Below are 16,910 nucleotides of genomic sequence, written 5' to 3' on the forward strand. Positions count from 1 at the left end.
GAGGTCATCGCTGATTGCAATAAACAATTGGAGAGATGGGTGGAACATTATCCATGATGTACTCTAGGAAGAGGTTCTAGACATTATGGAAAGCCTGCCTGTCATGGAGCTTAGCAAAGGTATTGACTTGCTTGCCACGGACAAAGTTCCAGGTGGTGGTGCTCTATCCTCTGAGTTACGCATGGACAACTGGCACTCTTGCAGCACCTGTATGAACCTCTCTGTCTCTGCTGGAGGGAGGGGCAGTGCTTTAGGATGTGTGTGAGAGATGCAAGGATTCTGACCCTGTGAAAACAAGGGCGACCACAGTGATTGCAACAACTATCGAGACATCTCCCTGATGAACTTCATGGAAAAGTATTGCCTGTCTTGCTCTTGTCACAGTAAGAAGTCTCACAACACCAGGTTAAAGTCCAACAGGTTTTCTTCGGTATCTTGTCTGCTTTCTTGCATGTTTGTAGAAACTTGATGTCTGTGTCGATATGCGCGATCTTCTTGGAGATCCTCTCCACTTGGAGCCGGCAGTTTGTGGCGTCGATGGTTTGTGGCATCTCCACATCTTGCTCTTGTCAGACAGCAGATTCTGGCTGAATACATCTACCTCGAATCCCAGTGTGGTTTCAGAGCTGGAGAATCTGCAATTGGTATGATCTTCTCAGTCTGGAAGCTGCAACAGAAATGCCGTGAACAAAGAAGACCATTATATATTGGCCAGAATTTGACATTGCTCGGGCAGGCGCACACCCAACCCGGAACCACGTGAAAAGACATGGGCGTGTGCAGTGGCGGATTAACCATTAGGCTGAGTAGGCTTAAGCCTAGGGGCCCGGAAGGGAGGGGGGGCCCCGAGAGCAAAAATAAATTGGTTTAACCCTTTTAAGGGTGAATAAATTTTCATAACTGTACCCCGTGGGTGAATTAATATAACAAATACCTGTCCTTAATGATCACTAACTGTTCAGGTGAGCGTTCATTTTTGGCACTGAAGAGGATCAAAATCTATTTGTGCTCAACAATGAGCGATGAGAAACTGAATCATCTGGCACTCATGCACATTGAATCAGACACGCTTTGATCTGTTGATTTACATGCTGTTATCGACACTTTTGTAAACCAAAAAACACGGAAGCTTTTTAAAGTACAAATGTAAAGAAAATGAAAAATAAATGAATAAAAGGGTTGTAATTGATTCATATAACTTTATGATATTATACATGTAGTACATTATACATAGTACAACAATATAAGTTATCTAATGTCACTTAACGTCACTTTATTCTATTCAACGAAAGGTGGGGCAGGGGGCAAGGTCAGGGGGCCTTACTAAAGCTCAGCCTAGGGGTCTGGGTGGTAGTTAATCCGCCACTGGGCATGTGCCCCAACGTCACTGTGCATTCATGTAATATTTTGGTCGGTGGGCATGCACGAACAAAGAACAAAGAACAGTACAGCACAGGAAACAGGCCCTTCGGCCCTCCAAGCCTGTGCCGCTCCTTGGTCCAACTAGACCATTCGTTTGTACCCCTCCATTCCCAGGCTGCTCATGTGACTATCCAGGTAAGTCTTAAACGATGTTAGCGTGTCTGCCTCCACCACCCTGCTTGGCTGCGCATTCCAGGTCCCCACCACCCTCTGTGTAAAAAACATCCCTCTAATATCTGAGTTATACTTTGCCCCTCTCACCTTGAGCCCGTGACCCCTCGTGATCGTCACTTCTGATCTGGGAAAAAGCTTCCCACCATTCACCCTATCTATCCCCTTCATAATCTTGTACACCTCTATTAGATCTCCCCTCATTCTCCGTCTTTCCAGGGAGAACAAGCCCAGTTTACCCAATCTCTCCTCATAGCTAAGACCCTCCATACCAGGCAACATCCCGGCAAACTTTCTCTGTACTCTCTCCAACGCCTCCACGTCCTTCTGGTAGTGCGGTGACCAGAACTGAACGCAGTACTCCAAATGTGGCCTAACCAGCGCTCTATACAGCTGCATCATCAGACTCCAGCTTTTATACTCTATACCCCGTCCTATAAAGGCAAGCATATCATATGCCTTCTTCACCACCTTCTCCACCTGTGTTGCCACCTTCAAGGATTTGTGGACTTGCACACCTAGGTCCCTCTGTGTTTCTATACTCTTGATGGCTCTGCCATTTATTGTATAACTCCTCCCTACATTATTTCTTCCAAAATGCATCACTTCGCATTTATCTGGATTAAATTCCATCTGCCACCTCTCCGCCCAATTTTCCAACCTATCTATATCCTGCTGTATTGCCCGACAATGCTCATCGCTATCCGCAAGTCCAGCCATCTTTGTGTCATTCGTAAACTTGCTGATAACACCAGTTACACCTTCTTCCAAATCATTTATATATATCACAAATAGCAGAGGTCCCAGTACAGAGCCCTGCGGAACACCACTGGTCACAGACCTCCAGCCGGAAAAAGACCCTTCGACCACTACCTTCTGTCTCCTATGGCCAAGCCAGTTCTCCACCCATCTAGCCACTTCTCCTTGTAGCTCATGGGCCTTAACCTTCTTAACCAACCTGCCATGTGGGACTTTGTCAAATGCCTTACTGAAATCCATATAGACAACATCCACGGCCCTTCCTTCGTCAACTGTTTTTGTCACTTCCTCAAAAAACTCCACCAAATTTGTAAGGCACGACCTCCCTCTTACAAAACCATGCTGTCTGTCACTAATGAGATTGTTCCATTCTAAATGCACATACATCCTGTCTCTAAGAATCCTCTCCAACAACTTCCCTACCACGGACGTCAAGCTCACCGACCTATAATTTCCCGGATTATCCCTGCTACCCTTCTTAAACAACGGGACCACATTCGCTATCCTCCAATCCTCAGGGACCTCACCTGTGTCCAAAGAAGCGACAAAAATTTCCGTTAGAGGCCCAGCAATTTCATCTCTCGTCTCCCTGAGCAGTCTAGGATAGATGCCATCAGGCCCTGGGGCTTTGTCAGTTTTAATGTTCCCTAAAAAACCTAACACTTCCTCCCTTGTAATGGAGATTTTCTCTAACGGGTCAACACCTCCCTCCGAGACACTCCCGGTTAACACGTCCCTCTCTTTCGTGAATACCGATGCAAAGTATTCATTTAGGATCTCCCCTATTCCCTTGTGTTCTAAGCATAATTCCCCTCCTCTGTCCCTGAGAGGTCCGGTTTTTTCCCTGACAACTCTTTTGTTCCTAACGTATGAATAGAATGCCTTAGGATTCTCCTTAATCCTGCCTGCCAAGAACATCTCGTGACCTCTTTTTGCCTTTCTAACTCCCCGTTTGAGTTCTTTCCTACTCTCTCTGTATTCCTCCAGAACTCCATCTGTTTTCAGTTGCCTGGACTTAATGTACGCCTCCCTTTTCATTTTAATCAGATCCTCAATTTCCCTGGTTATCCACGGCTCTCGAATCCTACCTTTCCTATCTTTCCTTTTTACAGGCACATGCCTATCCTGCAGCCTTAACAATTGTTCCTTAAAAGACTCCAACATGCCAGACGTGGACTTACCCTCGAACATCCTCTCCCAATCAACGTCCACCAATTCCTGCCTAATCCGGCTATAGTTAGCCTTCCCCCAATTTAGCACCCTGCCTGTAGGACAGCACTCATCCTTGTCCATTACTATCCTAAAGTTAACAGAGTTGTGGTCACTATTTGCCACATGTTCCCCTACCGAAACTTTGATGACCTGACCGGGCTCATTTCCCAGCACTAGGTCCAGTATAGCCCCCTCTCTAGTCGGGCTATCTACATACTGTTCCAAAGAACCTTCCAGTACGCACTTTACAAATTCCTCCCCGTCCGGAACCCCAGCTCTAAGCACTTTCCAGTCAGTGCCAGGGAAATTAAAGTCCCCCACTACAACAACCCTATTTTTTCTACACCTATCCAGGATCTCCTGATATTTCCTTTCCTCCACTTCCCGTGGGCTGTTGGGTGGTCTGTAGTACACCCCCAGCATAGTGACTGCACCCTTCCTGTTTCTGAGTTCCACCCACAGTGACTCAGTACATGAATCCTCTAAGTTGTCTACCCTCTGCACCGCGGTAATATGCTCCCTAACTAATATCGCTACTCCCCCACCTTTTTTAGCCCCTCCTCTGTCTCGCCTAAAAGACTTATACCCCGGAATATTCAGCTGCCAGTCCTGTCCTTCTTTTAACCAAGTCTCTGTCACCGCAACCACATCCAAATTCCGCGTAAGCATTAAGGCCTTAAGTTCGTCTGTCTTACCCGTTATGCTCCTTGCATTGAAGCAGATGCACTCCAGACCTCCAGGCTCACTCAGGTCATCCTTCTCCAGAGTGCTCCTCTTCTTAGCTAGCCTTGCCCTGGCCCCCAGCTCAACCCCAGCCTCAGTACTTACTGACCTACTGTTTTGTTCCCCACCCCCCTGCCACACTAGTTTAAATCCTGCCGAAACACTATAGCAAAACTCCCAGCCAGGATATTTGCTCCCTTCCAGTTAAGGTGTAACCCATCCTTTCTGTACAGTTGCCATCCTGACTTGAAGACTTCCCAGTTATCTATGAATTTGAAACCCTCCGTCTTGCACCAGTCCTTTAGCCATGCGTTCAACTGTAGAATCTCCCTGTTCCTAGCCTCACGAGAGTCAGAAGTAAGCCCACTGACAATCAAGGAGGCAATTTAGTCTATTAGGGCCAATTGAACACAATTTTACCTAGCCCATCTGCTTTTACAGTTTGCAGGCTGGCCAATTGGCCAGACAGCTTTTACGTTTGAGCTGCAACCTGGATCTGAGACATAGAAATCATAGAAATCATAGAAACCCTACAGTGCAGAAGGAGGCCATTCGGCCCATCGAGTCTGCACCGACCACAATCCCACCCAGGCCCTACCCCCACATATTTACCCGCTAATCCCTCTAACTACGCATCTCAGGGACAATTTTTAACCTGGCCAATCAACCTAACCCGCACATCTTTGGACTTTGGACATGATGAACTGTCAGGGCTTAAATAAAATTTGTCTAAGGTCTGTGTATGATTGTGCTGCCAAGGCACTCATGGCATAGTTTTAACATCTATATTTATTTTTCATGGGTCATCAGCTCTGCAGTGGTTGTCCCCCTGAGGGTGCACATTAAAAATACCAGACTGCATCCTCCCTTTTCTTGGCACCCTTCCCCACTTCCCACCCTCCCTGGCAGCGCTAAGCCTTTCACAGAGCATGCTTCACGCTGGATGGCCATTAATTGGCCTATCTAAAAATACTATTTATAGAAATGGGTTTAAGAAGATTCTTTGAGAAGGAGAGGGGTGTTGCTTGGAAGTTTCAAAGCAAACGGCTGAAGTTTCTCTTTCTTTCTCTCAGACACTGCTTAAAATGTTCCACTTTGACCAAGCTTTTGTTCCTCTTCCATATATATCTCTTTATGTGGCTTTTGGTGTCAAGTGTGTTTTTAATAATGTTCTTGTGAATAGCCTTGGGGCGTTTCATTGCCTCAAAGAGACTATTTAAATCAAAGTTGCTGTTCATGTTCATCTATGATGGAAAATGGACTCATTTTAACATCTTAACTGAAAGATTGCACCCCTGCCAGTGCAGAACTCCCTCAGTACTGCACTAAATTACAAATCTGCATTATTTGATTTGAATAAATTTGATTTAATATTGTCACATGTATTGGCATACAGTGAAAAGTATTGTTTCTTGTGCACTATTCAGACAAAACATACCTTTCATAGAGTACATAGGGAGAAGGAAAGGAGAGGGTGCAGAACGTACTGTTGCATTATGTGCTAAATCCCGAGAGTGGAACTGACCAGGTGAGACTTCTGGCTGACTGGAATGCAACTAATCATAAGTTTAAAGGAGGGTGGGATGCATAATATGCCAAAGTCAGAGGAATAAAGAGTTTGGGGATGGGAGCTTGAAAATTGTTGAAGGATGTAGAGATAGGGAGAAGCATGGCAATGAAAGCATTTAAACACAAGGATGAGAACTTCTAAACTAGTATCTTGAGAGATTGAGGATCAGTGCAGATCAGCAGAAATAGTTGTGGTGGATGAGTGAGACTTGGTGCAGGATAGGTTACAGGAAGCAGAATTTGGATAAGGTTACAGATGCAGGTGGATGAGAGACTAGTCTGGATGTAGCAAAGGCAAGTTGGCAGAGTCAAAGCTTAATGCATTCCAAGTCGAGGTATTATCATGATTTAATCAGATAACCATTCTATCTACCAAATTAACAAACTCAAAGGATTCCTGTTTCTACTCATTATCAGGCTATCTGGAAACAAGAGACAAGGCATATCTTGATGCAAGATATCCAATATTCACTGCAGCAACTCACCAAGGCTCCTTTTGTTGTAATATATGTTCTTTAAATATCTCAGTGATGTTGTATATTTAAACACAAACCATTTAAACATGAACCAAGGGCAGCATGGTGGTCAGTACTGCTGCCTCACAGCTCCAGAGGCCTGGATTCAATTCCGGCCTTGGGTGTCTCTCCATTTGGAGTTCGCATATTCTCCCCATGTCTGTGTGGGTTTCCTCCGGGTGCTCCGGTTTGCTCCCACAGTCCAAAGATGCACAGGTTAAGTGGATTGGCTATGTTACATTGCCCCTTAGTGTTCAGGATGTGTAGGTTAGGTGGGTCGGCCATGGTAAAACGTGCAGAGTTGCAGGGAAAGGGCGGGAGAGAAGGCCTGGGTAAGACACTCTGTCAGAGAGTCAGTGCAGACTCAATGGGCTGAATGGCCTCCTTCTGCACTTTTGGGATTCTATGATTTATTTTAAATAAAAACCAAAAATGCTGGAAAAACTCAGTAGATCTGGCAGCATCTGTGGAGAGAGAAACAGAGTTAATGTTTTGAGTCTGTATGTCTCTTCTTCAGAGCTGTTATGAACTGTTTATTATTAACATTTAACACTTAACATTTAAGATCCCAGGTCTTGCTGCCATGCATGTAGGCTGCTTCCAGATGCTCCTTGTGAGTCTGTTACCTTCTGGCTCTATACATCATACTGTGGGTGGGACTATTCTCCAGTTCCATGTTAATCCTTGCTCAGCTGAGCACCTTTATGTTACATGGCATGCAGGCACATAACACAACACTTCGAATAGCACCTTCCAATCCTGTGACCTCTACCACCTAGAAGGACAAGGGTAGCAGATGCATGGAAACATGAGCAGCTGCAAGTTCCCCTCCAAGCCATGCATAATCCTGACTAGGAACTATATTGCTGTTCCTTCAATGTCTTTGGGTCAAAATCTTGAAACTCCCTTATTAACAGCACTATCAGTCCATTGCATGGACTGCAACGGTTCAAAAATGCAGCTCAGCATCACATTCTCAAGAGCAATTAGGGATGGGCAATAAATTTTGGCCCAGCCAGTGATGTCCACATCCCATGAAAAGATCAGTAACATTTAGAAAATGGAAAACATTTGGAAAGGGGGTTGGGGAATGGAGGGTGGGTGGGTGGGGTACAGTTGTTGGTGTTCATGTTGGGATGAGTGACATTGGAAAGAACAGCACGTCCAACTCGGAGTTAATTAAAAGACAGGTCCTCATAGTTAAAATCTGGGGTTGTTTCCTGAGCCACATGTAAATTAGCATTGAGATAAATAGATTAGGAAACTGAACACATGGCGAAAGTATTGGTGTGGGAAAGAGGGGTTCCATTTCTGTATTGGGACAAAAAGGAGCTGTACTACTGGGATTGACATTATATGACTTGGTTTGAGCCTAAGGCCTTAGCTGAAAGGATAAAGGCTGTGGAAAAGGGAGGATTAAGGCAGAAATAAAAACATTCTAAAAATTAAAAGGGATGAGAGCAAAGGCATCAATAGTGCTAACATTAACGGAAATTCTACAGATTCAGAAAAAAAACAAGAAATTGTAACAAAATAACTAATATAAATACAACATAAGTCTTTAAAAAGTATTTTAAAATGTATTAAGATAAAAAAAGTCTTGTTGCAAGAGCAAAAAGAACTCTTAAAAAGTGACAACCAGAAAAAAATGTCAGTATTTGGGTCATTTGATCAGAGCTGAAAAGATACAGAGATTCCTTTTCTTAGGCAATTGGGAGAGTGGCAGAAAGAGAGGTTTACTTTGGCGTATTGGATGATGGACATCGCAGAATGGTTGTGGACGATCTACAGTGGATGTGTGTGGATGACATAAGACAGACAACTGTGGCAAACCATGACAGCAGATCTCCTCGTAGGAGTAGCTACAAACAGCAGCAGCAGTGATAAATTAAAATGCATGTAGCATAAGAACATAAGATTAGAAGTGCAACTTAAAAGATATGACATAGTGGCTCTCACAGAAATCGGGCTACTAGCTATAGGCTTGATTGGGAGATAAGCATACCAGGAGATGAAGTTTTTTGAAAGTACAAGGAAATTGGAAAAGGAGCAAGGATTGAGAAGGGATACTATTATTGTATTAGAAAGAGGGAATATCAGAATTATGAATTGACAGAATGGGAGGTCATTCGGAACTGAAGAGTCATATTGGATTCAAAATGGTTTTTCTCCACAGATCCTGCCAGACCTGCTGAGTTTTCCCAGCACCTTTTTTTTCATTCAAGAGGATTATTATCTGGAAAGGAAGAATGATACAGGAAGGGTGAATGGCAGTAGGTGCATTTCTCATTTGGAGAGCAAGCACAAATAGGCAAGGCTGAATGGCCTCCTTTTGTGTTATAACAAATCAGTGATACTTTCATGGAATGACTAATGGCACAGCAGCTATCCCATGTGTTATTTTACGGTGAAAATTAGAGTTAGAAACCATATTGGCAATGCCAGTATCATTACACATCATTACTCCTGGTCAACTGAATGAGGTTTGATGGATTTGTTTTATACTATGGTGTGGAATCAGTAGGCTCACTGGAATAGCTTGAGTGAGAGTGGATTTGATGTTTGTAACTAGCTGATTTGTGCAGTATCAGTGAGCCGTTTGCTGCTGGTTTGTGTGTTTTTCATAGACTATATCCGGGTTCAACACCCTTCCTTGGGCCTCCTTCCCCCTTGTCCTGCTGACTGGGTCATCTCAGGGGCGGGGCCGCACTGCGCCGGAAGTGGACGGCACCAGAAGCGGATGTCCCGGAAGAGGTTGCCGAGGTGACGGGGAGGATGGCGGCTGCTTCAACGTCAGGCGGTGTTGGTCGGAGTAACAGCTGTTCGAGTCTGTCCATGGAGTTTCTGGAGGGGCTGACGGAGATCGCCGAGTTGCAGGAGGCCTACAGCAAACTGTGCAGCGAGGAGGTGCGACTGGGGGGAGCTTCTGTCTGCTGCGGGAGACTGAACCACTCCAATCATATGTATATATAATGGAGTGTGTGTGTATATATATATATATAAAATCACTCTCTATATGTGTATATATATATAACATTACTCCCCATATATGTATCACTATATATAGTGTGGAGTGATAGATATACAATCACTCCATATATATATATATATATATATATATAAAACTCTCTCTCAATTGTATGTGTGTGTGTACATATATATATAAAATTACTCCCCATATATATGATCACTATATATATAGTGTGGAGTGATATATATCACTTCACGTACACACAAATAATGGAGTCATTTCTTTATACAATTACTCCATATATACATAAAATCATTGTACACACATACATGTAATATATAATCACCACTCCTATGTACATAATATCACTCTAATCATATATAATCACTCCAATCATATATATTTATCATATGATATATAACTTCAATTTCACATCATAACATACCATTCCAATCATCATTAATCATATATATCACTCCAATTTTATATATATCTATATCTCACTCAAGTAATATATATATCACTCAAATCATATACATAACATATTGCTTCCTGGGGGAGACAGTGGTGTAGTGGTATTGTCGCTGGACTAGTAATCCAGAGGACCTGGTTTCAACTCCCACCATGGCAGATGAATTCAATAAAAATCTGAAATGACCACGAAAACATTGTCAAACCACCTGTCAACTGATCCAGTTCACTAATGTCCTTTATAGAAGGAAATCTGTCATCCTTACTTGGTCTGGCCTACATGTGACTCAAGATCCACAGCAACATAGTTGACTCTTAAATGCCCTCAGGGATGGGCAAGGTATGCTTTAAAAATCACTCCAATTACACACACATATATCGAACTCCAGTCACATATATCTCCTGATATATCACTCCAATCACATTATACATCATTATATTAAAATCTTGACCCATATCTGCAGCTGTATACTTACAGCTATGAAATATCAATATGTGTTTCTTATGTGATATATCAATGCCACTTTGGAATAAATGTGTATAACATGGATTTATGGAATATAACAAACACTTGGTAGGTGTGCTCTGCCCAAAGTTAGGTTCTTGGCTCATTATCTGCTGAAACTTTATCCTGAGTTGTTTTCTTGGCAAGTGGAGTTTTGCCGTTGCCTTCACTCTTGGGCAGGGCGAGGAGGCAGGTCTACCCCAGCTGGAATGGGAATTTAAACTTCGCTTTTGGTATTATTCTGAACATCCTGTAAGCCAACTGATTTATCCCCCTGTGATACTAACCCTGTTAGTCAGGATTATTATCACAGGATCTTTTATGTCCAACGAAGAGGGCAAATGGAGCCTTGGTTACTGTCTCATTAGAAAGATTCTGACAGTGTGGCTCTCCCTCAGTACTGTACCAGATTGGTAATCTGGATTATAGGCTCAGATCTGTACTGGAGGGGTTGAACTCACAAGCCTCTATATAACCATTATTTCCTGTCCAGACAATGTTGTTATCAATATAGTGTTTGCATACATGATCCACACTTTGGGTACATTTCACAAATGAAAACAGCCAGAGTGCCTTTCACGACCCTATAATATAAGAAACTGAGGAAGATTTAGGAAGTGCTTTATGGACAATGTTGTGCGAAAGGATACAGGATGCTAAAGCAGCCAGAACAGACAATAGTGGAGTGAATTCTTTGTGTCCCATCATTGCCGCTAGGTTGAGAAATGTGAAAATTTATGTTTACAAAAATGTACATAAAATTGAACATATTTTAGTTACACATTTTATATAATTACTTTTCTCCTCTCCAATTTTCTTTTATACCTTCCTCTTCCTTCTTCCCACGACAGTCACGGCTCTTGCCTCTGAATCAGAAGGTTGTGGGTTTGAGTTCAAGCTGACACTCCAGTGTAGTACTGAGGGAGTTGCACTGTTGGATGTGCTGTCTTTCAGATGAGAGGTTAAAGTAACAGTTAAAGTCAAAAATTAAAAATTATTTAAAGGATAATTAAAAGTTAAAAATTAAATGACAATTCATAAAAGATCGCATGGCATTATTTTGAAGATGAGCAAGGGAGTGTCCAGGAGAGTATTTATTCCTCAACCAAAATTACAAAAACAGATAATCTGATCATTAGCATATTGCTTGTTTGTGGGAACTTGCTGTAATTGGCTGCCACATTTTATACCTTACAACACTGCCTACTCTTGTACTTCATTAGTTGTAATGAACATCTTGTGGTTGTGAAAAGCAGTATAGAGATGGAAGTCTTTCTTTTGATGGTTTCTCTTTGTGGGGTACAGTTCTAAGCCCCCCTTGTAACAGCTCAACTGAGTGGTGATTATTTCAGACTTATAGTGTGACAGTGATTGACAGCAGGCTGATTTGCAATCATAACTGATCCTGATCCCAAATGCATCTAATATCCAGACACTGAGGAGTGTTGTGTACTGTATCTTTGGAAAGAATCCTTTATTCATAATGTATGTGCATATCTATAATCGGTGCAAGTTGTCCGTTACATTTATATTGTGCTTATTTTATTTTCATCTGCTCTTTCTGCAGAAGGAGGTTGAAGCAGAGCTTGAGGCGCTCATTGGGCAGCAGAGCAGCCTGGACAGTAAGATGGTGTCTCTACACCGCATGGGGTAGGTAGTAACATGGAGGAAGAGTGATTAAAGAGCAGAATTTTAATGGATCACTCAAAGGCTGTGCAAAGAGATTTATTTTTCGATCAGGTTCTCAGTTTTACTGATTGTATCCAGAACTGTTGCCTAGAATAAATTACACAGGAATTAGGAGCAGGTGCAGGCTATTCAGCTCCTCTAGCTTGCTCTGGAATTCAGTACGATCATGGTTGATCTGATTGTGGCCGCAATTCCTGTCTACCTCAATGCTCTTTCACTCGCTTGTTAGTCAAGAATCTGTCACCCTGTCTTAAAAATATTCAGTGACACTGAAGAATTCCACAGACTCACAACCCTCTGAGAGAAACAAAATTCTCACCTCAACGTTAAATGGGAGATTTCTTATTTTTAAATGGTGCCCCCTAGTTCTAGTCTCTCACAAACATACAAACAAGGAGCAGGGATAGGCCTCTCGAGCATGCTCCACCATTCAATAAGATCATGGTTGATCTCATTGTAACTTCAACTCTACCCCGATAACCTTTCACCCCCTTGAAATCAAGAATCTATCCAGCTCTGAACTCAGGGCATGGATGGGTACGTGGGACTGGGATATTATAGCAATTACTGAAACATGGCTAACGGGGGGGACAGGACTGGCAGCTCAATGTTCCAGGGTACAGATGCTATGGGAAAGATAGAACAGGAGGTAAGAGAGGAGGGGGAGTTGCACTTTTGATTAGGGAAAACATCATGGCAGTACTGAGAGGGGATATATCCGAGGGTTCGGCCACTGAGTCTATATGGGTAGAACTGAGAAATAAGAAGGGGGAAATCACTTTGATAAGGTTGTATTATAGGCCGCCAAATAGTCGGCGGGAAATTGAGGAGCAAATATGTAAGGAGATTACAGATAGCTCCAAGAAAAATAGGGTGGTAATAGTAGGGGATTTTTAACTTTCCCAACATTGACTGGGACAGCCATAGTATTAGAGGCTTGGATGGAGAGAAATTTGTTGAGTGTATTCATGAGGAATTTCTCATTAAGTATGTGGATGGCCCAACTAGAGAGGGGGCAAAATTGACCTCTTCTTGGGAAATAAGGAAGGGCAGATGACGGAAGTGTTAGTGAGGGATCACTTTGGGACCAGTGACCATAATTCGATTAGTTTTAAGATAGCTATGGAGAATGATAGGTCTGGCCCAAAAGTCAAAATTCTAAATTGGGGCAAGGCCAATTTTGATGGTATCAGGCAGGAACTTTCAAAAGTTAATTGGGGGGGTCTGTGGGAAGGCAAAGGAACGTCTGGCAATTGGGAGACTTTCAAAAGTGTGTTAACCAGGGTTCAGGGTAAGCACATTCTTCTTCGAGTGAAAGGCAAGGCTGGCAGAAGTCGAGAATCCTGGATGACTCGGGATATTGAGGCCCTGGTCAAGAAGAAGAAGGAGGCACATGACATGCATAGGCAGCTGGGACCAAGTGAATCCCTTGAAGAGTATAGGGGGTGTAGGAGTAGAGTTAAGAGAGAAATCAGGAGGGCCAGAAGGGGACACGAGATATGTTTTGGCAGATAAGGCAAAGGAGAATCCAAAGAGCTTCTACAAATACATAAAAGGCAAAAGAGTAACAAGGGAGAGAGTAGGGCCTCTTAAGGATCAACAAGTTCATCTATGTGCGGATCCACAGGGGATGGGTGAGATCCTAACTGAATATTTCTCATCAGTATTTACTGTTGAGAAAAGCATGGATGTTAGGGAACTTGGGGAAATAAATAGTGATGTCTTGAGGAGTGCACATATTACAGAGAAAGAGGTGCTGGAAGTCTTAAAGCGTATCAAGGTAGATAAATCCCCGGGACCTGATGAAGTGTATCCCAGGACATTGTGGGAGGCTAGGGAGGAAATTGCGGATGCCCTAGCAGAGATATTTGAATCATCAATAGTCACGGGTGAGGTGCCTGAAGATTGGAGGGTGGCAAATGTTGTGCCTTTGTCTAATAATGGCTGCAGGGCAAAGCCTGGGAACTACAGGCCAGTGAGCCTCACATGTGTGGTGGGTAAGTTGTTGGAAGGTATTTTGAGAGACAGGATCTACAGACATTTAGAGATGCAAGGACTGATTAGGGACAGTCAGCATGGCTTTGTGAGTGGAAAATCATATCTCACAAATTTAATTGAGTTTTTTGAAGGGGTAACCAAGAAGGTAGATGAGGGCAGTGCAGTTGATGTTTTCTACATGGACTTTAGCAAGGCCTTTGACAAGGTACCGCATGGTAGGTTGTTGCATAAGGTTAAATCTCATGGGATCCAGGGTGAGGTATCTAAATGGATACAAAATTGGCTTCTGTCAGGGTGGTTGTAGAGGGTTGTTTTTCAAACTGGAGGCCTGTGACCAGCAGTATGCCTCAGGGATCAGTGCTGGGTCCACTGTTATTTGTCATTTATATTAATGATTTGGATGAGAATATAGGAGGCATGGTTAGTAAGTTTGCAGATGACACCAAGATTGGTGGCGTAGTGGGTGTAGAAAGTTATCTTCGATTGCAATGGGATCTTGATCAATTGGGCCAGTGGGCTGACGAATGGCAGATGAAGTTTAATTTAGATAAATGCGAGGTGATGCATTTTGGTAGATTGAACCAGGGTAGGACTTACTCAGTTAATGGTAGGGCGTTGGGGAGAGTTACAGAACAAAGAGATCTTGGGGTACATGTTCATAGTTCCATGAAAGTGGAGTCACAGGTGGACAGAGTGGTGAAGAAGGCATTCAGCATGCTTGGTTTCATTGGTCAGAACATTGAATACAGGAGTTGGGACGTCTTGTTGAAGTTGTACAAGACATTGGTGAGGCCACACTTGGAGTGCTGGGTGCAGTTCTGGTCACCCTATTATAGAAAGGATATTATTAAACTAGAAAGAGTGCATAAAAGATTTACTAGATGCTACTGGGACTTGATGGTTTGAGTTATAAGGAGAGGCTGGATAGACTGGGACTTTTTTCTCTGGAGCGTAGAAGGCTGAGGGGTGATCTTATAGAGGTCTATAAAATAGTGACGGGCATAGATCAGCTAGATAGTCAATATCTTTTCCCAAAGGTAGGGGAGTCTAAAACTAGAGGGCATAGGTTTAAGGTGAGAGGGGAGAGATACAAAAGTGTCCAGAGGGGCAATTTTTTCACACACAGGGTGGTGAGTGTTTGGAACAAGCTGCCAGAGGTGGTAGTAGAGGCGGGTATAATTTTGTCTTTTAAAAAGCATTTAAACAGTTACGTGGGTAAGATGGGTATAGAAGGATATGGGCCAAATGCGGGCAATTGGGATTAGCTTAGGGGTTTTAAAAAAAAGGGCGGCATGAACAAGTTGGGTTGAAGGGCCTGTTTCCATGCTGTAAACCTCTATGACTCTATGACTTTGCCTTAAAAATATTCAGAGTCTGCTTCCACTGCCTTTTGAGGAAGAGAGTTCCAGAGACTCACTACCCTCTGAAAGAAAACAATTCTCCTCATCTCTGTCTTAAATGAGCGACCCCATATTTTTAAAATGTGACCCCTAGTTCTCGATTCTCCCACATTCTCCCAGCATCCAGCCTATCAAGTCCATTTGGGATTTTACATTTTTCAATAAGATTGCCTCTCATTTTTCTAAACTCCAATGGATATCGACCCAACCTGGTCAACAGCTCCTCATAAAATAACCACGTTGCTCCACCCTAGGAATCAGTCACGTGAACCTTCTGTAAATTGCTTCTAATGCAATTATGTCTTTTCTTAAATAAGGAGACCAAAACAGTACACGGTATTCTTGATGTGGCCTCACCAATGCTCTGTACAATTGTCATAAAACATCCTTTTATATTTCATTGCAAATTGTTTCTAAACAGCGTGCTTTGCAGATTTGACCTTGGGTCCATTTAAAGTACTCAGAACAACCCACTGAATATGAGCCAGTAAGCTTTAATGATGTACATGGTTATTGCTCATGTAGCGGGTGTATATCAATGCAGAATTGTTAGGCTGAATGGCCTGTTTCTACGTTGCAGGTTGTTTGTAAGTATATGTAATTGTTTTCTTGTATGAGGAAGTTATGGTAAGCTAAGACATAACTAGACCTCAGCTGCAGTATTGTGTTCAATTTTGGATGCCACACTTTACATTGGTATTCTTGCAGTTATTATGATGAGTGCAAGATGAAAAGCTTCGACAAAATGGTGGGGGGGGGGGGGGGGGGGGGCGGCATGGGGCACGGGGCACAAAGGGTGGAATGACCTCCAACTGTGCAACATGATTCTATGACATTCGAAATTCATCCTTTCAAATTGTTCCTACCACCAGTATAAGCATCTTGGCGTTGTACAGTTTAAAATGGTCTCTCCAGACACACCCCAAGTCTATAAGCTTATATTTGCACACTGAATCCCAGTGAAAATGTTGCAAATGGAGAAATCTATAAAGCGCAATACAGTGACATTCAGGAAGTTTCAACCATCTATATTTGCTGATTTGAGACACTAAACAGTATTGGTGCGTGTATGTGAGGAACTGGTGGAATTGCAGTTTGTTGCTCTGGAGGACAGACAGCTTGATGTTGACACTGAATTTCTGAAATGCAATGTATTTAATTCCCTGATGATACTATCCCTCTACTTTCATCTCAAAATTAGTACAATAATCTATTAACAAAGTAAATGTAATTCTAATTGTTTTATACAAAAACAGAAAATGCTGGAAAATCCCATCAGGTCTGACAGCATCTGTGGAGAGAGAATAGACCCAATGTTTCAAGTCAGGATGACCCTTCGCCAGAGCTCTGCTGAGGTTTCCAGCATTTTTTATTTTTGTTTCAGAGCATCCACAGTATTTTGCTTATATCTAATTGTTTTATGTGTGTTTTAAGATGTTTGACTATGGCATTAAAAAGCAAAGAAACTCACTGTTCTACAAGTGTTCCTCAATCTATTACATAAA

At 42.7% G+C, this 16,910-nt stretch overlaps 1 protein-coding gene across 1 annotated transcript in view; it reads left to right on the top strand.

The window, feature by feature from the left end:
* Positions 1-9,088: 9,088 nt before the first annotated feature.
* The window catches only part of cog4 (component of oligomeric golgi complex 4), a 59,493-nt gene continuing 51,671 nt past the window's right edge, over positions 9,089-16,910 (top strand). Inside the window, exons 1-2 of the mRNA XM_078211157.1 lie at positions 9,089-9,278; positions 11,886-11,968. Coding sequence (XP_078067283.1) covers positions 9,147-9,278; positions 11,886-11,968 — 215 coding nt within the window. The 5' untranslated portion in view covers positions 9,089-9,146. The remainder of the gene's footprint in view (positions 9,279-11,885; positions 11,969-16,910) is intronic.

Source organism: Mustelus asterias, chromosome 4 (genome assembly GCF_964213995.1).
Source record: "Mustelus asterias chromosome 4, sMusAst1.hap1.1, whole genome shotgun sequence".
NCBI classification, from domain to species: Eukaryota; Metazoa; Chordata; class Chondrichthyes; order Carcharhiniformes; family Triakidae; genus Mustelus; species Mustelus asterias.